At 36.2% G+C, this 21,506-nt stretch overlaps 1 protein-coding gene and 1 pseudogene across 1 annotated transcript in view; one reads left to right on the forward strand and one right to left on the reverse strand.

Annotated features, from left to right (window-relative positions):
* LOC135071228 (general odorant-binding protein 70) overlaps positions 1-9,337 on the reverse strand; it is a 29,408-nt gene extending 20,071 nt beyond the window's left edge. The window contains exon 1 of the mRNA XM_063965011.1: positions 9,101-9,337. Within this exon, the coding sequence (XP_063821081.1) occupies positions 9,101-9,184 (84 nt within the window). The 5' untranslated portion in view covers positions 9,185-9,337. The remainder of the gene's footprint in view (positions 1-9,100) is intronic.
* Positions 9,338-14,380: 5,043 nt separating this feature from the next.
* LOC135071221 (aminoacylase-1-like) lies at positions 14,381-21,369 on the forward strand (annotated as a pseudogene).
* The last annotated feature ends 137 nt before the right edge of the window (positions 21,370-21,506 follow it).

Consider the following 21,506-nt stretch of genomic DNA (forward strand, 5'->3'; position numbering starts at 1 on the left):
AGTTTTAACGTGCAACGTCTACGTTTGCGTCTAGCCTAGGACGCTTTGGCAACTATGGTAACACGCGCAATACCACTGGTTATATAACTAAGTGGTCCAACGCACCGCGACTGTGTGAACTATGATGTACTCTATAATAAACTTAGCGTGGAATAGTTCATTTGCCAGTAAATTAACCTAACACGTTTGTTGACTTGTTTATGTGAACAAAATGATCGTGTTTGTGTTCACCAGTTGGCGCTACTGGCGAATAAGGTCCTAATACAATAAGTTACTCGCTAGTGGCTAAGATAGTGACGCCAACTCAAGTGTACAAATTGATAGGAGGACTATCTCATTTGTGCTGATCAAATAGCGCCACTGACGATTAATTCCTTACTAATGGCTGAAACAGTGGCGCCAACTCAAGTGTACAATTCTTATAGACGGACTATCTCATTTGTGCTGACTAGTTAGCGCCACTAGCGAATAAGGTGTTTGCTAGTGGCTAGGACAGTGGCGCCAACTCAAGTATACAACTTTGATAGGAGGACTGTCTCATTTGTGCTGATCAAATAGCGCCACTGACGATTAATTCCTTACTAATGGCTAAAAAAATGGCGCCAACTCAAGTATACAACTTTGATAGGAGGACTATCTCATTTGTGCGTCTGCGTACTCGTTAGCGCCACAAACGAATAAGGTGCTTGATAGGGGCTAAGACAGTGGCGCCAACTCAAGTATACAACTTTGATAGGAGGACTATCTCATTATGCTGATCAGGTAGCGCCACTGGCGAGTAAAGTTCCTTACTAATGGCTAAGAGAGAAACGCCAACTCGAGTACATATACAATTTTATAGGAGAAGTATATCACCTTTGCTCACCAGGTAGGTTCCTTAAATGGCTAAGAGAGTAGCGCCAACTTGTGTTCACAAATTCGATAGGAGGGCAATCCCGATGGCGCTACTGGCGGTAAAACGAAGATGATTATGTTTTCTACTAGCTGTAAAACAAAGAAAAATATACAGGGTGGCCAAAACAGTGAGGTCTAAAAGAAAAATTTAGATTCCTTACATCAAGGTGTACCTAAATCACCCCCATGTATATAATACGATTGTGCTTAGTTTAGGAGATAGAGTTAATTTTGTGATATTTTAAAATTTTGTGACCTAGTAGGCTTTAAACATTTTTATCTTTTTTTTTGGTTGACTTTTTTCAGATTTCTTTTTTTCGACAGATTTGTTATTAATTGCAGATGTTTGAAAAAAATAATCACCTTCCTATCTTTGATTCAAGATACAAAAATTTTGCTAGAAACATTAACATAATGCTTGTATCAGAACACTATCAAATTTTCAACTTAAAAGTTTAAGTAAAAAAAAGAACTTCCATAGGTCCAAAACCATTTTAAAAACTGCGCCGTTTCCTGAACATTCATAATAATACAAAAAAACATGTACTTAATGGGCCACTATTTCCTGTAATCGGTCCACTAAAGCGGTAAGTCGGAGATTCCGTTACATGTTTTTGACTTTCTTAGAGTGAATTAATATTGGGAATCCTCTAAGTTTACATTACGTAGAACAGATTTAGAGCAGTAACTGGACTGAACATGTTTTTGTTTTCAACGAAGAAGGTCTTGCCCTTCATCACACCTGGTGGAAACTGATGATTAGGCTGAAGGTGGAAGGAAACTTCAACTACAGAGGAACTATGGCTTCCTACCTCCAAATGCCGGAATACAGTAATGCTTTTAACATTATTGTTATAGTGACAGACTTAGGAAAATAGAGTTGCTAGCCAGGCAGACTTAGATCAAACCCTACCACCAACCAAACCGATCAGAAAATTTCACCTCCACTGGGAATCAAACCCGGGACCTCTGAAGCTTACCTCTTACCACTTGAAGACAGAGGCAGTTGTTACATTTTACTATTACCCTTGAAATACCTACTACAGTGAGAAGAAGGAGGGATATTTGGTTTATGTTCATTAAAACTTACTTAAAATAACAATGTGTTCCATAATTTGGAGGTAGGAAGCCATAGTTCCTTTGTAGTTGAAGTTCCCTTCCACCTTCAGCCTAATCATCAGTTTCCACCAGGTGTGATGAAGGGCAAGAGCTTCCTCGTTGAGAATAAAAACATGTTCTGTCCAGTTACTGCTCTAAATCTGTTCTACGTAATGTAAACTTAGAGGATTCCCAATATTAATTCACTCTAAGGAAGTCAAAAACATGTAACGGAATCTCCGACTTACAACTTTAGTGGACCGATTACAGGAAATAGTGGCCCATTAAGTACATGTTTTTTTGTATTATTATGAATGTTCAGGAAACGGCGCAGTTTTTAAAATGGTTTTGGACCTATGGAATTTCTTTTTTTTACCTAAACTTTGAAGTTGAAAATTTGATAATGTTCTGATAAAAGCATAATTTTAATGTTTCTAGCAAAACTTTTGTATCTTGTATCAAAGATAGGAAGGTGATTATTTTTTTCAAACATCTGCAATTAATAACAAATCTGCCGAAAAAAAGAAATCTGATAAAAGTCAACCCAAAAAAAAGATAAAAATGTTTAAAGCCTACTAGGTCATAAAATTTTAAAATATCACAAAATTAACTCTGTCTCCTAAACTAAGCACAATCGTATCATAAACATGGGGGTGATTTAGGTACACCTTGATGTAAGGAATCTAAATTTTTCTTTTAGACCTCACTGTTTTGGCCACCCTGTATGTTATGTTATAAAGATTTTTACATACTAAAACTTAATGTCCACTGCAGCTATTGGTCCATTTTACTCATACTCGTACGAAGCATTCGCCCACGACGTCCATTCACTTATGACATTGAATTTTTAGCTAACCACAGCCGATTGGTATTGGCATTCATGTTTACTACCAATCATATCGAATTCAGGAGTAAATCGATTAAATATCAAGTTATAATAAACATTCAAATATTATTTTACTGTTTCAACGCCTATTTATTGAAATATAACTTGATATACATTATTGAATTAAAACTTGTTAATAAATTACTACAAAATTACTAATTTGAAGTATTTTATTATTTAATACTATACAAAAATAAAATATGCCAAATATGCGCTGCTACAATACATACATAGAAATAAAATAAACATTATTACATCGATTGTAAATAAATAGTTACCTACACAAGTACGTGAAGTGAATAAAATGACAACATTGTAGTGCCTATACACTTCCTATCGTACATACTTTTTAACAAAATGGTTATCTTATCTATTGAGCTTACGTAACATTGAACAATAAGTGCACTTTCAAGTTACTGATGCCTCAATTTAGTTATTTATCAACTTAAAAATGCTATTCAAACAAAAGACTTCAACGCATTAGATATAATTTGTTGACCTCAAAGTTAAGATGATTCTTCGTCCAAATAAAGTCGACTATTGTGATGAACCCACTTGTTGTAATACAAGCATATTTAGCTTACTACAAGGAGTTATGGGGATTATTAGTAATTTGCTTTTACAAATGCTAATTATTCTTAAAAAAAAGTACCTAGATACAGTATTTTAGGTCCTTCAAATGGAAACTAATACTTACACGGCATCTAACTCTATCAACGCTTATTTTGTCAAGGCTTAAGGTTATGAATGTTCACATAATGTGTTCAGTGCAAAAGGACCTGGATCACGGGTAGGAAGTATTTTTAAAATCTAAATCTACCTATAGAGCTAGTAATAGTCTATTACTTTGTTCGTTGTCATCTATTACTAATAGATGACAACACCAATCAATCAAGGAATCAAGCTATTTTATGAATGTTGTTAGAGAAAATAAACTTGTGACAAACGCAGGCAGAAACAAACATATACCTACACTAGTGGCCGCCCGCGACTTCGGATCCCATTTTAGGGGTGGAGTTTCGTAAAATCCTTTCTTAGCGGATGCCTACGTCATAACATCTACCTGCATGCCAAATTTAAGCCCGATCCGTCTAGTGCAGGGATGGCGAGCCAATGGCACGCGTGCCATTGATGGCACGCCCCACCTATCACAAAATTCACTATGAAATAAAAAGTAAATAAGGGCTATCGTATTTGCCCTCATCGGTTAATGCTACTGTAGAGTAAGGTCCTACTGTCACTCGCCAGTGGCGCCACTTGTACTATACCCCTCATTGATAGCATTAGGTGATATTTGATGGCACGTAAGACTACATCAAACATTTTTTTCGGAAAAATGGCACGTTGATACATAAAGGTTCGCCATGCCTGGTCTAGTGGTTTGGGCTGTGCGTTGATAGATCACTATGTCAGTCAGTCATTCAGTCATTTAGATGACTCAAGTCAAGCGTTTAGTCCCTTTGTAGATGACTAATACAGCTCTATTCGCCTATCGTTGTTTGAGCCAGTTTGAATACAAAGCAGTCGATTTTATCTTAAACACTGCGCAGGGTCAGCTTGATATGGTCGACAGGAGACCTCGCTCTGGTTTCTGGGAGCTGGTCATACGTGAAGAGGTTGTGATGGAAAAAACTTGGCGAATATTTATCAAATGACTTGTAATACTTTATAAATTAATTAAATATTTTACTAGCGACCCGCCGTTGATCCGTGAATCCGTTGCGTAGTTTTCAATATCTAAGCATACATAGGGACAGACAGCGGAAAGCGTTGTGATAGTAGGGTACTGTTTAGGTATACATGGTATAATGTACTAAATCTGAGGACAAGTAACTAGGTGCTGGATACTGTGTAAATTTTATAATTACTCGTTTATGATGGAGCCCATCTCTACCTATGTAAAGTCGACAATACATAACTTGCTTTAAATTTTTTTCAAAAAAGGCCATAAGATTCACTGGCTAGCTTGATGTGCTATTAATACCATTTGGAATGAACTGGGCTTGCTTTGTTGTCGCTTTGAGAATGCGTCTGTTAAATGATGACGAATCTAAAAGTACATTAAAACAGCTAGTATTTTTATCAATAATGAAAATACTTGAAACTTATCAGAGACTTATTTTGTATAAGAATTTATCAATCTTAGCAAACTACACTCAACATCAAATAAACCGCACCTTCCGCGACGCGAACTTTAAAGATTTTCTTCTGACACAATCATGGTACCCCAACAATATTAGTGTTATTTGAAAGCCCAATAAATATCCTTAAAGAAAAATACATTTCATTTCTAAATAAATGATTAACATATACCATAAATGTGACTTGAAAATACACCTCACTTTGGGCTCACCTCTGGGATCAATTAGACCAATTTTTATGGTTATAAAACCAAATAAAGATTTCACGTGTCCTCTTTAACAGATGGACAGCGATTAATCCCAACTTAACAGTTTTATAGTCATAAAAAATGGCTATAGCGTAACTACCTATTTTTTGAAGAAGTGACTCTGGATCCTTGTAAAGACACATTTTTGGGGTAAAAACCTTTCCTTTAATGAAATGAAGCTTAGAACTAGGCTTTCAAATGGTACCAATGTTGGTGGGAAGTGGGGATGCATACGTTTGATAAGTGCTTGTCGCGGGAGGTGCGATTTATTTGATGCCGAGTGTATATTTAGTTTTATAACATCTTCAGTCACATGTTTTAAAAATATTCGCAAAATACGGCTTACTTGAGTCATGTCGACATAAGGCATTTGGGAGATCGCTCCTAATTGAGTTACTGCGTAGGCGCAGCCTTGCTACCGCTCTATATGGCCGTGTGTAGGATGTATGTGACGTTAGCGCGCTGTGGGTAGTGTTTTAACGCGGTTTTAAAAGAAAATAGGATTTTGGTTTATGCGTCTGCTGAAGATTTAGACGGACTATTATGACCTTTATAAATGCAAGGATAAAAATATGAGAAGAAACGATTAGAAAGCAAACTGATTGGTACTCAAAAAAGTAACTAAAAAGGTTTGTCTTTTTTTAATTACAAAAAATAACAGTAACTGTACGTTACATACATATTTACACAAATTAAATTGTGTACTCGTACATGTGTAGAAATGTCACAAAAGCCAATTACAGAAACACATTGTAGTACTAAGTACTAAACACGATTATTTTAATGTGGGAATAATAAAGAATTATAAACATCTTTTTTCCCCACTTCTTATATCATCACTTAATTAACCCAAGACTATCATGTGGCATACCACATCATTTAGTTAAACCAGCCATTTACATTACGTCAGGGGTGCTAAACCTTCCGTCGCGTCTGCCACGGCCCAATTATCTATTACGTAGCATCGATTATGAATACTCGGTTCATGCCAGAGTGGCATTCGCCACAGACCTTATAATAATATCTTTGCATAACTGTCGAACTTTATGCAACAATAAGTTATCGCAAATTATTGCCTAATTTCGCTGTTTTTGATATTGATTTCAGTTTATCCAGTTTACAGTTAGGATTTTACAGGCTTTCATAATTTATGTTTGTCCAACCAAAGTGACAGACTCAAAAAGTCTGACATCGGAGTAGTGACCTCATTTATTGCAACCTACCCGCTAGTTATCATTTTCATAATTTATGAAATAGCTGAAAAACATGTTTGGTATTTGACAGTTCTTACGTTTAATATAATCATCTAATATTTTTAAGGAGATCAAAAAACTTTTTAAGGCACATGCTTGACAACTACATACAACTCTATTTTATGCATCAAGTTAGTTAAAGCTATTTTCATGGTTTTGTTGTACCCTAATTTTACAGAAGTATGTAATGGGCACCTGGTACTGGATGTTATTTCATTCCAAAGTAACACTAACCCACTTAGTTCGCTTCGACGTCAAAACAATATCTCAGAATTTTCCCATCATAAAGAAAGCTTGGAAAATGCATGGAAATAGAAAGCATACACCATCGAGTGTGTGAACCGTGACGAAGATAACCCATAGCGATGCGCAAGCGCGGCTTTCTCTTACGCACCAATTGTTGACGACACCTGCATTTAGCGTTGCACAAACTAATTAAAGGGTTACGTTTGAATTTAGATCGTCTTTGGTCAGGGGTGGTGAAATGCACAATATTTATTTCTTCAAGCTCAATGAAAGCGAGATCATTGTGAAAGATTAAAAAAATTGGCAACAAACAACAGCTACTATTTATTTTATTGTACCTAGTTGAATTTTAATTTGTTGTAGGTACTACTTATTGTATTTAAAATTTAAATTGATCGTAAAACTTATAAATGAAACGGACGAATGAACTCATTATTGCAATAAGTCTTGTAAATGTGGGATTAATAGACATGTACACGAAAAGTGAGTATAAACAATTGTTACGTAAGGTAAATCGTAACTGGCTTTTACAAACAAGTATTTCTGGATAAAATCATGCTTGATTTATTTATAGTTTGTTTCAATGAAGATGATCACGTCTAATATTTGCAAATACTAGCCAAATCTTTAAGTTTATTAAGTGCGTACGTACTTAATATGCATGCAAAATTGGTACCAAAGTTAAGTGTATCATACCTAAAGTAGATAAGTAGGCTTTTATTATGTCAATGTAAATATACGAGGCTTTGTATTTTCGTACTCGACCACAGCTTGCACTTATTCGTACTTGTTTAAGTTCACATTTTTGTCTGCTCTCGATTACTCGCAACATATTACACAATCAATTATCTCCTTGTCGGTGATAAAATATCGAGCGTCATGGTCAATGCTCGGTTCGCCATAAGGTGACACAGTAACGTGGTATAGTTGTATAGCAGACTATAGCACAGACAACCGCATGTCAAACTAATCTTTGTGACATCTTATGAGGGTTGTAATAGGGACGATATTACAACAGAAATTACACAGCAGCCTAATACATCCCATATTAGTCTGCTGTACTGTCATTGTACATTAGTCATCATTGATATGCACAGAGCTTCTTAAAATTATTATTGTGTAGAAGATATGACTGAAACCTACTGAAAAAACTTTTTTACCTTACACCCATGACTGTAATTGTTAGCTAAATGGCCAAGCCACATATTTTAAGGTGTAGAGTTTGCTAAGTTACACCCTAGTTGAACACTATTTTAAAGTGAAGTTTAGTATGAAAATACCACTTTAAAACTACACTGGTAGAGTTATTTAGAAGCTTTTGGCTCTACATTAGATCTCATATAGACAGTGCGAACCACGTGGTCTCATCTTGACTACATTTGACATGAAAATGTTCTTTGTGAAATTTTCAGGAAAAAAAGACTTGAAAGGTCCTTATAGAGTTCAAATCCTTGATAAACAAAATATTGGACAAGGCATTACTTGTGTCCTATTTAAAGACCTGTTTTAAATATTGTTGTTAAACTATTTATGATACAACCTTGCAATGAAAATACTGTCATTTATGCAAGTATACAACCTTCATTAAGATTATGAATTTACATACAACTTACGAACATTGTTTATTATTTTGTATACTTCCTTGAATACATGCTAAGTAGGTAATTCAGTTTGTATTAATGTAACAAGAAGTACTAGTTAATAGAAATAAGGTTCTGTTTATATGACCTTATTATAATACTCATAGAGGAAAATTGCTACAGTGAATTAAGTTAACAAAATGGTAAGTAAGTATTTGGTCATTCAGATGTGGTAATAGAATGTACCTATACCAGATTTAATGATACGAAATACAACAGGTACCGCCTACACTATTTAATAAATACTCCTAATAAGATAGAGTAGTAGAGAATACCATAAGGCATTAACTTCGGCTTTTGTACTGTTGTTTTCAATAAATAAAATCGATCAGATTATCAAGAATTAAAATATTAGGTAACATTCTAATTTATAGATTAGAGATACGGACCTAACAACACAATGTATGTAATCCTGTCTGACAAGATATCGCATTCAAGGCTAGAAACTAGAGCAAAGCAGTTTTGACGTCTGCGATTACTAAGTTTCTAATGTATCGGAGCTACATTTTAAGTTCGATCGTCCTTGGTATACGATACGACCTTTTTTACTCAATTAAAATAGAAAAAAAAAAACAATAGAGGTTTTATCTCGGAAATTATTATTTAAATTCGGACTTCGTAAAGCTTTTCATTTGTTTTCTAGGTAAGAGTTTTTTTTTTATTCTAAGTATAGTGGTTATAGTCTATGACTTACGCTATCAGCTGATATGGCGCTATCACTCAATGAGATGCCGAAAACGCAGAGACAACACAGGAGCCCACTAATTTTGCGAACCATTTTGTTTCACACAACACAACCTCTTTTCGAACTTTGGCACAATTTGAATTTTTAAATTTCGAACGTGTTTTTTTTCTGCGAGGCACGTGCGGCGAAAGGTGCGCGACTGTTCTCGCTATGGAATGGAACGCAACTTGCAACTTGTGAATGTGGCGATTTTGAAAGGCCCGCGTAGGAGGGTTTCGCGCGTTTTCTGCCCGCGTTCCGTTCCACGCGAACTGAGTTTTAGTTTTTGGTATCGTCTTTTTATAAACATTAAATTCATTAATGTTCTACTTTGACATACTTAGGCAATGATATTATAGAACTATAGATATGTTACGTTCATAGAAATTACGATTTTAATCCGTGCCGAGCTATTCCAAATTGCACACATTGACAAATGTAACTGATAAGTGAAACAAAAGATACGAAATAGCACGCAAATGAAAGAGATAGCTATAGTTTTAACGATTCTGCACTAACTAATCTATGTCCGCAGCGCACGCATCCTTATCGCTCTAACGTCAAAACAAGATCGCTTTCTCTTTCTTAACTTGAACATGGCGCATGGCGTCTTGATTGTTTGCATTAATAATTGAAAATATAAATACTAAATAATTTTGCATAATCACATGTGGTAAGAGATCCCTTGTATTTTGTTTACTTTAGAGTCATAATTGGTACACTTTCGAAACACACACGATGGCATTTTTTATTTATTTTGGTAAGAACACAGGAACTTACGGTGTGGTACGCACGCGATTGCGCACGACGCAGGCCACACGAAGACTAAACACAAGACGTCCCAATTGGGACGTATTTGAGTATTCACAGCGCGAGCGCTTATAACATATCTGCTTTTGTTTTTATATAATATCATTGTACTTAGGTCACAACTTAGGTACACTTTTTGAGAAGTTGCTAGTGAAATTAATTATGTACTTACTTAGTTAATTAAATAAATTAGTATAAGGTAGCAAAAAATGTGTCGTGGACGGTCTATTAGGAGCTAAGGGCACTTCTTCGAAATCGCATTCTTCGGCTGATTCATATGGACAAATTTCAAATTCAATTTTAGGTTTGTAACATACACTCATATGAAAATAGGTACACCCAATAACATATATTTGGATAAGGGACTCGTTTTTGTAAAGTAGTTTTCAAGATATCGACGTTCAAATATTTTGTGCCCATATGAATCAGAATTTGTTACATATTAATCAAAAATAGAAATAAAATTTATGATATTTATGTACAATTGGCTCTAAATCTATACTTATAATAAATCTGTAGAGAGGTCAATACTGTACATGAAATATATTTTCAAAATAACTATCAGGGGGTGATTAGTGATCGATACTGATGCCAAAAATGCAATCAGTAAAATTTTTGTCTGTCTGTCTGTCTGTCTGTCTGTCTGTCTGTCTGTCTGTATGTTCCTTATAGAAACAAAAACTACTCGACGGATTTTAACGAAACTTGGTACAATTATTCTTCATACTCCTGGGCAGGTTATAGGATACTTAGAAATTCCCACGGGAACGGGAATTAGCGGAAAAATCCTTTTGTATGAAAAATATAAACCGCTTAAGTTAGACGCTTGAAATTTTGGCATGCAGGTACCTTAGTAAACTTAAAGCTTAGTTGCAACAGGATATTGCAAAATTCCCACGGGAACGGGAGTTAGCGGGAAATAACATTTGTATGAAAAATCTAAACCGCTTAAGTTAGACGCTTGAAATTTGGCATGCAGGTACCTTAGTAAACTTAAAGCTTAGTTACAACAGAATATTGCAAAATTCCCACGGGAACGGGAGTTAGTGGGAAAAAACATTTGTATGAAAAAATCTAAACCGCGTAAGATAGACCCTTGAAATTTGGCATGCAGGTATCTTAGTAAACTTAAAGCTTAGTTACAACAGGATATTGCAAAATTCCCACGGGAACGGGAGTTAGCGGGAAAAAACATTTGTATGAAAAAATCTAAACTGCGTAAGATAGACTCTTGAAATTTGGCTTGAAAGTACCTACCTTAGTAAACTTAAAGCTTAGTTACAACAGGATATTGCAAAATTCCCACGGGAAGGGGAGTTAGCGGGAAAAAACATTTGTATGAAAAAATCTAAACCGCGTAAGAAAGACGCTTGAAATTTGGCATGCAGGTACCTTAGTAAACTTAAAGCTTAGTTACAACAGGATATTGCAAAATTCCCACGGGAACGGGAGTTAGCGGGAAAAAAATTGTATGAAAAAGTCTGAACCGCGTAAGATAGATGAAGGGGGGGTAAAACGAGATCCACGCGTACGAAGTCGCGGGCGGCCGCTAGTTAAGAAAATAATCATATTATAACAAAAACAATGATCTGTTGTTATGAAAAAATGCAACGATTCCACAATAATTCGTAAAAAAACATTTTTTTGGAACTTTAGTATACATCCATAATATTTTGTCATCATAACATAGAACATAAGCCTCTCCCAATGATTTCCATAATGACCGGTTGGTAGCAGCCTGCATCCTGCGCCTTCCTGTGGGAGGACGTTCTACACTGAGCTTTCCGGCACGTAGCTTCCACTCCAGAAACGTGCTATCCCATCGGCCATCATGTCTGTATACTATGTGTCCTGCCCATTATCACTTCAGCTTGCTAAAACATCGGACTATGCCACCATGCGACTTTAGATCGTTTACAGATCTCCTCATTACAGAATCGATTGCATGAAAAAAAAACAAGCATAGTCCACTCCATAGTACACTATGCAACTTTGTGGTTCGTAAGCCTACAGTGAGAGGCCGCTTTTCAGTACAATTTGTCATCACTGATAAACACACACTGGATGTAGACTTTCATCTTATGGCACTAAGGTATTTTAGATGACACTACCGAGCTGTATCACTTATCCAAGCTATTGTTGTTAAGACGTCCACCTACAAGGTGAAGAAGGTGAAATGAGCTTATAGAGGTTGTGGCAATGGCAATCAGTTAATCTCGAAATCATTGGAGGCCTTTGCTCAGCAGTTTATTATTATGTGCTATGGACGCCATAAGTGTAGCTAAAATAATAATAAAAAGAAATAAATCGTTGGGCAATTTCATACAGCACCATTTAGCTACAAAATAAACAACGAATATGCTTGTGTTATGGTTGCTAGCTTAACGGATATACTACTTATTTACTGTTTAAACACAAATTATTCTTAACATAAAAATGATAATGTTTTTTTATTCATAACAAGACCGCAATCGCACCTGATCTTAAGTGAGATGCAGTCTGGGATGTCATTCTTAGTTAAAAAAAACCCTTTTTGGTGCTTGAAAGACCAAAAACTAATTTATTTTATGATTCATACAGGGCCCTGACCATATGAATCACGCACAGATAAATCAGTTTTTTGCCTAAAATCGAGCAAAACTCGTAGTACATACAGACTACAGTGTTGTCATTTTTCTACATGAATATATAACCCAAAAGCATCACAAGAAAGACAGATTGGATTTTTAATGCAATAATGTAATTTTATAAAGTAGGCATTGTAATCAGCATGCCACCTGAACCAAGCACAGATGAATCAAGTATTTGCCTTTGTCACACCGGGTTCTAAGCCAACCAGCTCCACGTCTGCCTTCGAGTTCATTCGTTGCAAGATGGGCTTGCCTCCACGCCAGAAACCAGACTCTCATGATTAAAACCTGACCAGTTATGGTCAAGAACAGCTCACGCCATATGAATCAGTATTTTATGCCGGACACTGCTTATTTATTTTTTTGCGAACAAACTAACTTAATTAAAATTATGACACATTTTTTTTGTAGAAGGACAACTCATGAGCTTTCGAAATAATTTTAATTTATATTGATATATCAAAAGGAAAATGCTACATCAACCATTTTGTTCCGGAAAATGGCTAACGGACACACCATATGAATCAGAGAATCATACTTCAAATATTTTTATTTTGTATAAAGACAGCAATTATGTCAAAAATGTAATTTGCGCCAGATAGGGCTATAGCTAAGCTATACGAAAAAAAATATTGCATGCCATTTTGTTAGTTGATTATAGAACTATACCCAAAGACATCGAAAATTTTGCCTCCGAAGAAATACCCCTAATTTAATAAAGTTAATGTGTTGCATATTTACACGAAATTAAAATTTTATATCTAGTTGTATCTATTTAGTAAGACTTGTAATTGTATCTAATTCAAACTTCCTGAAATATTTGGCATTGCTAGTTCTTGAATTTTAATATTACTACATTATGCTGTTCAGGATGTTTTAATCACGTTAACGTGCGCCCGTAATTAAAATAACTTCAAACTATGTAGGTACACAAATTGTGCATCTTACTAAACAATGACGACGTTTTATGGGTCTCATCAAATGATAAGAGCCCGTATTCACAAACATTATTCTGAGGTCTCATAGTGCGCGTGGAGGCACAGGGTGACACACGAACCAATCACAGAGCTCTGTTCAACGCAGTGCGTTCGATTTGCTGCTTCACCGTTTGTGAATACGGGCGTTAGATTGTCGCAATACTTCGCGGGTCTTTTGACTTGTTAACTTATCAACAACTTGGTAAGCAATATGTTCTTACCTAAATTATGTAAGTAAGTGATAATTAATGGTAAGTAGTTCGGCATAGCTGGTTGTAATAGTCCTCCTTGATCATAAGTAAATCATAAAATTCTTCTATTCTTATGATTATTTCTTGAGATCAAGCGATATCAAAATAAATCTACCTACTCCACTTCAATAAAAGATAATCATGAAATAAATAATCTTGACATCAAGCGAAAAAATAAATATTGGTATCTTCGATTGTATCAGAACACTTTGTGCATGTCCGAAATAAAATCGACCTTTGATCTGGTAGAATGTTTATTGTTTCTTAGCAAACTACACTTAGTTACAGCAGAGTAAATACAAATGAGTAGGTCATCTTCATAGAAACGCACCGAGCACGGTTTGTATGTGAGCGCGCCAATATACGTATGCGGCGCGCACGCACACACTGACAAAATTCAGCGCAACAACAAAATCTCACATACAAATCGCGCCCGTGCGTTTCTATGAAGATGACCTACTCATTTGTATTTACTCTGGTTACAGATTACACAAAATGATAAATGTTTTATGTGTATCTTCTACATTATGTTATCTTTATTGTCAACTAGAAACTTAACTCAATAGATAAGCGGTAAGAAAAATGCAGTGTTCGTAGTGCGATCGGAGAAACAATACATTTAACTGTGTTTTTGAATATTAATAAATAAATAATAATGTCTGCTATAACAGATGAAGTAATAGAGCGGTTTAGGGAGTATTTGCAAATTCCCAGTGTTCAACCAGATGTCGACTACAGTAAGTATATTTGTTACCTTAGCTATAAATGTAGTTATAAGAACTTTTTAACCTTTTAGGTATAAGAGTGGAAATGCAAGTTCATACTTAGGTACTTAAGTTGTAGCTATAGTAGATAGTAACACGAAAAGAAAATACTAGAACTAGATGTTTTAGTGTCTCATTATTTTTGACACAGTAAAACATTATTTATTTTTATTCACATACCTACTCGTAGAATCAAACTTATTGTAACTGTACTGTCAGCTGTTTGTTCCGGCGTTTCTTCTCAGCACTTGCCATATGTTTGTCCTCGAAGCGCTGGTAGGGCCCGAAAGATAAGGAGACATGTAAAGTGCCCCATAAGAGCTACCTTTTCTTTTTTATTATTTTCTATATTTTGACGTTCATAAGTGCCACTTGTGGTCTAAACTGAATAAATATTTTTGATTTTGATTTTGATTAAGCATCAGGAAAAGTTGCACACTTTTGACAGTAGACTTGCTGTAACTAGTTACTGTATTTATTCATCAATATCATCATCATTTTTGATTTCCAACTTCCATATTGCCCGCTTGGTAGCGGCCTGCATCCAGTGCCTTCCTGTACTTACATCTAAATCCCGTTACGTTTCAAGAATTCCATGTGTTTTACACCTCTAGTAGAAATATAAACTACACAATCTATGCCTCTCTAAAATAATTAATAACATTAATTGTAAATGTTACGCAGGTGATTGCGTGAAGTTCCTCAAAGGCCAAGCGAAGGACTTGGACCTACCAGTGGCAGTCCACGAGCTGGTGCCAGGCAAGCCGGTGGTGGTGATCACGTTCACCGGGACAAATCCCGAGCTGCCTTCCATCCTCCTCAACTCGCATATGGACGTAGTCCCTGTTTATTAGGTTTGTAGTTAGCCACGAGAGTTTATGAGCTTTGAACAGATGTAGGTGCGAAACGTTTTTTCTTTTCTGCTTTTATTTTAACATTCATTCGGTAGTAATCACTCATGTTTTAAATGCAGGCGCCCACTGAGTCTAAGCTGAAATTACGTTTTTTTTTTAAACAATGGAAACAATGTTTCCATCCATCCATTTCCGAAACATCTATTCATTTTATGATGAAAGGGCACTTCACTTTAATGTTGTACTGCAACATAGGTACAGTCGCGGAATGAAAAGGTTCGTCAGTTTTCAAATTGATTCCTTCAACGAATCGCGAGCACATATTACCTTTTGAAACTATGTTACAGAATAATCTCGAGATAGACAAAATAATCTTTAACTGTTAGTCAGTAAAGTTCAAAATTATTCAGATTAAAGTTGTTTGACATTTATCTTGTCAAGAAGATTTTTATGATTGATAAACTAAAACCTTCTTGTTGGTTCAACCTGCCATTATTATTTGTATTAAATAAAAAAAATACATTTTGTAACATTGCACTGATGGGACAGAAAAATAAGCAAAACCTTCTTCGTTAGCAAACGTCACATTTATTTAAATGTTAGCAGCACTGTTTCTTGCACTGGTATGTTGGCAGGTTTGACTCTTACAGTACCTAGTGCAAGCGAAAACCGACACTAAGGTGACGAACCTTTTCATTCCGCGACTGTACATCTTTATCAAGATGCACTAGATGTTTTAAACCACAAGAGTGGTTTCCAACTAGGCTATCTGACATCATTGTGGGCCCTTCGAAGCATTTACCTACTTCAAAACTTCTCAACTCTTAACTCCTAAGATTATCCCACCATTTGTCGACCCCAGAACCATTGATTTTACTGAACTTTACAGGCATTGAGTATTGCTTATTGCTACAAGCTAAGCTACCCTAAAGTATCCCAAAATTACTCTATATATTTTAACATTCACTCTCATCATCAGGAACATTGGACTCACCCACCTTTCGAAGCGGTAATATCAGAGGATGGGTTCATATACGCGCGAGGCACCCAGGACATGAAGGGAGTGGGTATGATGCACCTAGAGGCTGTCAGGGCGCTGAAAAACAATGGAGTCAGACTGAAAAGGACTGTACACGTCAGCTTTGTCCCTGGTAAGCATATTCAAAGAATCCAGGATTTTTGACAGGGAACTGAACGCTGAGGTTAGTTTGAAAAGAACTGTACACGTCAGCTGTGTTAAGCATGTCCCCAAAAACCAGAACTTTATTAGTCTCAATATAAACGTACTGGTGTCTTATGCCCGTTTTCATTCACCATCAAACACTAAAGTGACCCTATGAAAACAAAATTCATATTATGTGTTATCATATGGGTCACTTAAAAAATAGGGATTGATGGTAAAAACAGGCATTAGTTCATGGGACCAAAGGGATCTACTTAACCACTTCGCCACCTCTCGTCGTTTCGGCAAAATAAAATGCACTGCCGGACTGCTAAATGGATGCCTTCCCCAAAGATTTTCAAAATGACCTGCATCTAGGTGCTTCCCGCAAATTTCACAGATCGTTGGTCCACCGAGTTGGTGTTCTACCCATCTCTCGTTCCACTATGAGCCTGCCTAAATCCTAAAGCTTGATATCAATTAAATCCAATTAGTACTACTTATCTAACTATAAATAAATAATATCAGTATAATCGGTAATAAAGAATACGTAGAGCTCCGAGATAAGCACAACAATAAACAAAATAATGTTGTCAAGATGATGGCGACTAGATAACGAATAAATAAAGTTGAATAAACACAACCTGATTAGGTACTTAATTAATATCCTTATCAAATTCTGTTATCTTATAAATACATCTATTAGAAGTTTAACTTCTTTAGATACAGTTATAAATTATTACTACGAGTATTTAGAGCTATAGTATTATGATAGATTAACATATTATTAATGGTCTTTACTTAGCTATTAGTAATTACATATACTCGTGTTTTTGCATGTGTTTAAACAAAAAGCAGCTCTACCTACTCATCACCATATTTTTTTATGAAATTCATCATTTGGAACTTCCCAGATGAAGAAATAGGCAGCGCTGACGGAATGGAGGTGTTTTCCAAGTCGGAAGAGTTCCGAAGACTGAACGTTGGCTTCGGGCTGGACGAGAGTATGCCCGGCACCGGCGATGTATACGAAGCTTTTAACGGAGAGAGAACTAGTAGACGTAAGTAGCATATGAAAAGATCCGCATTTCTCTAGCACTATTTTAGGCACATATATCTCTTTCTCTATTACTATATAAAAATAAGTCGGGTTTTCCTTCCTGACGCTATAACTCCAGAACGCACGAACCGATTTCCACGGTTTTGCATGCGTTGGAAAGGTCTCGGGCTCCCTGAGGTTTATAGCAAAGAAAATTCAGGAAAATTTAACAAACGAAATTCCACGCGGGCGAAGCCGCGGGCGGAAAGCTAGTTAGTTACATAAGCTTGTAATGAAACGAAGTTTGTAACTCGATTTTAGAATCAAGTTTTAAACTTCGTTTAAAGAATTATGTAGGTACAAATGCTTGGGTTAGCCCAAGCATTGGTACCTACATAATTCGTTCGTTTCAGCTAAATGACGTCCACAGCTGGACAAAGGATTTTCATAATGACCGGTCCTACGTTCTTTCACCGACCTTCTCCAGATCGTCGGTCCACCTATTGGGGGGCCTGCCCGCGCTAAGTCTTCGGGCCTGTGGTCGCCACTCGTGAACTTTTTTGTCAATTAAAACTAATCACTGGACTCAATCAATTTGATCGATTTGACTGTTGATTTATACTTCAGTGAGTTCAGAGTAATTTTATAATGCTCGCACATCGTTCTATAACAACATTAACTATGTTTCAGTAATTTTTCATTAGGTAAAACTACCCACAAATTGCAAAATTGTACGCCACAAGTTTACCAAGTGATGTGATCCTTTATACGGTGGTGATTAAGCAATAACGATAAAATATGGCTTCAGAATAATTAATGAACCCACTCTCTTACCAAATGTCCCATTAACTCTGTCATAGTACATTTGCGAAATTAATAACATTCTTACTTAATTACCTAGCTTAAAACTTGCAAAACATAATTACCGATTTTATCTGAACCAAGCAACCAGTGTGTGACTAGATAGCAGACCCAAGCCTAGCTACCATTAAGATGTACATCGGCGACAATAACTCAGTATTTTCGTAACTAAATTGAGCAATTTGAGCCTTTTCACAAGCTAATTAGAGAATAAAAAGTCATAGAGGTAAAAAGAGGATTGCTAAGTGCGAGACCCGATTATTATTTTCTGTATGACTCTACCAAGATAGATTTTATCAAACTAAAGCGTTCATCATCTACACCTCCTATTTGTTCTGGAGTTAAGTGGTTGTGGAGTTCAGATATCTAGGTTTAGAACCAAGATGTGTCATTTTTTGGCTTGAAAAATTTCGGGCATTTATAATTTTAGCCTTGTTTATGATGTTTAAATTTTTATTTTATTGTAGCGTTAAAGGTGACGTGCACTGGCATCCCAGGTCATGGATCTCTACTAAATGACAACACAGCCGGGGAAAAAGTAAGTTAGAAGATAAACGACAAAAAATATGACTAGTGTTAGAAAAAAATCGATGTTTTTAGACGACTGCGCCAGAAAGAAGGGCTATTTTAGTTACTAGGGCATGAAAATGCTAGAGCGACAGACAGACTGATAGAGCGACTATATTGCAACCTTTAATTCAATCGATAAACTAAGGCAGTATAAATTACTCGTACTAAATAAGTTTTTGCCTAAATAATGAGTTAATTTTGCAACAAATTCCTATGTCAGAATAAATAGGTATTGCGTGTGAATGCAAAGCGTTGCCACAGTTTTCCAGTTCAGTGCTCTTCATGATCAATATTTGGTGGCTATTTAGTCTATGTTTTATGTTACTAGCTTATGCCTGCAGCTTCGTTGTGTAAATCAGTTAGAAAGACACAGAAAGTATCTAGCTGTTTGTCACGTAATTAATAAAAATGGTCGTAAAATTTCTCTATTTTGTACCACACTTTTGTATCCTAGCTTGTGAAATGAATATGGTATATCTCTTTATTTTAATGTGTTTTTCTTTAGGATAAAATGTGATTCGAGTACTGTGTACTAGCGGCCACAATGCCAGCTACCCATTTCCATTTTTTCTCTCGCTCTCATCAATGGTGATTATTCGCGATAGAACGAGACGACATGACCGGAAACTGGTAGCTGGAACTGTGGCCGATTAGTACCTTCCTAGTTAAAAGTTTTATATATTTTTCAGCTTCACTATGTGATCAGCAAGTTCATGAAACTTCGTGAGGAGGAAAGGAAAAAGCTGGTTTCTGGTACACCCTATGGAAATGTTATAACTGTCAACTTGACACAGACTGAGGTAATCCATCTAACTATTTAATTTAGTTACAGGTTAAGATCAATTTTTCCCGCAAGTTCCAAAATAAGTGTATTACAGGCACAATTTTAAGTTAAAAAATAGAGTAATGTTGAGTATTAATGAGCCAATTGTACCCAGGCATTTAACATTTTATGTGCGAATAAGAATTTTTATTGTATTTGTGTTAATTGATCGTTAAATTAACAAACATGACAAAGCTCTTTATCATCAGATGGTTAGAACTTGTCAAACATTAAATTAATTAGGACAGTTTTTAATTATTTAGCTTTATTTCTTTAGCGCTTCGTGTATTTTTGTTACAGGGTGGAGTTCTAGTGAACGTTTTGCCAGAGTTTTTGTCAGTCTCGTTCGATATGAGAATCCCGCCTGACCTTGACCATCAGGAACTCGAAGACATGGTAACTATTTATCTTCATTTCATACTGCATTAAGCAAGTTGTAATACTGCAGTTTTGTATTATTTTAGCTATATTTTAATCATAACACCTACCTACTTACCAATTGATTTTGTTCTTGTTTTGCCAGTCTTAGCTATCCGACTCGACCCAGAGTAATCACTCAAAGTCATCTATTTTTATAGTGCAAGTAGGTAATGGTAAATATCACAGATAAAGGAATGAGTAACCCATTAACTACGCATAGTATCAATGTACAAGATTGCTTAATCTAGATACACAAAAAGGATATAAAATAATATACATTTTACTTTTCAGATTAAATCCTGGTGTGAGGAAGCAGGAGATGGTGTTACACTTGAATACTACAAAAAGAACCCAGAGATCAAAAGTACGAGGATTGACGGCAGCATCCCTTTCTGGACCGCCATGAAAAGTGTCGTCAATGACATGTAAGTAAAGGACTATACAGTCCTTCGCATTGCAATATTAGATTTTCAGGTATCTGATACCGTAATTAAATACTGAGAAGAGGAGTTTACAGATAGGCCCGATAAATATCATACTTTTTGGTTCTCGTCTACGACGTCTACCTTTTAATTAAGACAGACCGCAAGATTTAATGACATTAGCTACTTTTTCCAGCTTTATGACATCGTGTTAAAAAGCAATGCTGTCGCGAGCAATGTGTTCTGTTTTTGGGCATATCGCTGCGACACTGGCCCCGCCCCCTTTTCACTTCTCCCTTTAGTTTCTGTGATCCGTGGCTGTGGTCTTACAGTGGAGGCTTAACAACCTCATGATGATGATAAGACTGTTGCAATTGCAAAAATGACCGACCCCAAACTATTTTCTCTCCTACAGGGGCTACAAAATGAACTGCACCATCTGCCCCGGGGCGACAGACGCCCGTTTCGTCCGCAACCAGGGCATCCCGGTCATCAGCTTCTCTCCCATCATCAACACCCCTCGGCTCCTCCACGCTCATGATGAGAGGATCCATGTTGATGAGTACAGGAGAGGAATTAGTGTCATGGAGAAGATTTTGACTGCTGTTGCTAACGTGTAAAGAAACGAATGTATTGTGGAAATAAACTAAGTTATATTCTAATTGCATTTGTATTTTTATTTTGAACTAGCGGCCGCCCGCGACTTCGTACGCTTGGATCCCGTTTCACCCCCTTAGGGTTGGAGTTTTGTAAAATTCTTAGTGAGCACCTACGTTCTAAAAGGAACCCCCAT

The sequence above is a fragment of the Ostrinia nubilalis genome, chromosome 4 (genome assembly GCF_963855985.1).
Source record: "Ostrinia nubilalis chromosome 4, ilOstNubi1.1, whole genome shotgun sequence".
Taxonomy (NCBI): Eukaryota; Metazoa; Arthropoda; class Insecta; order Lepidoptera; family Crambidae; genus Ostrinia; species Ostrinia nubilalis.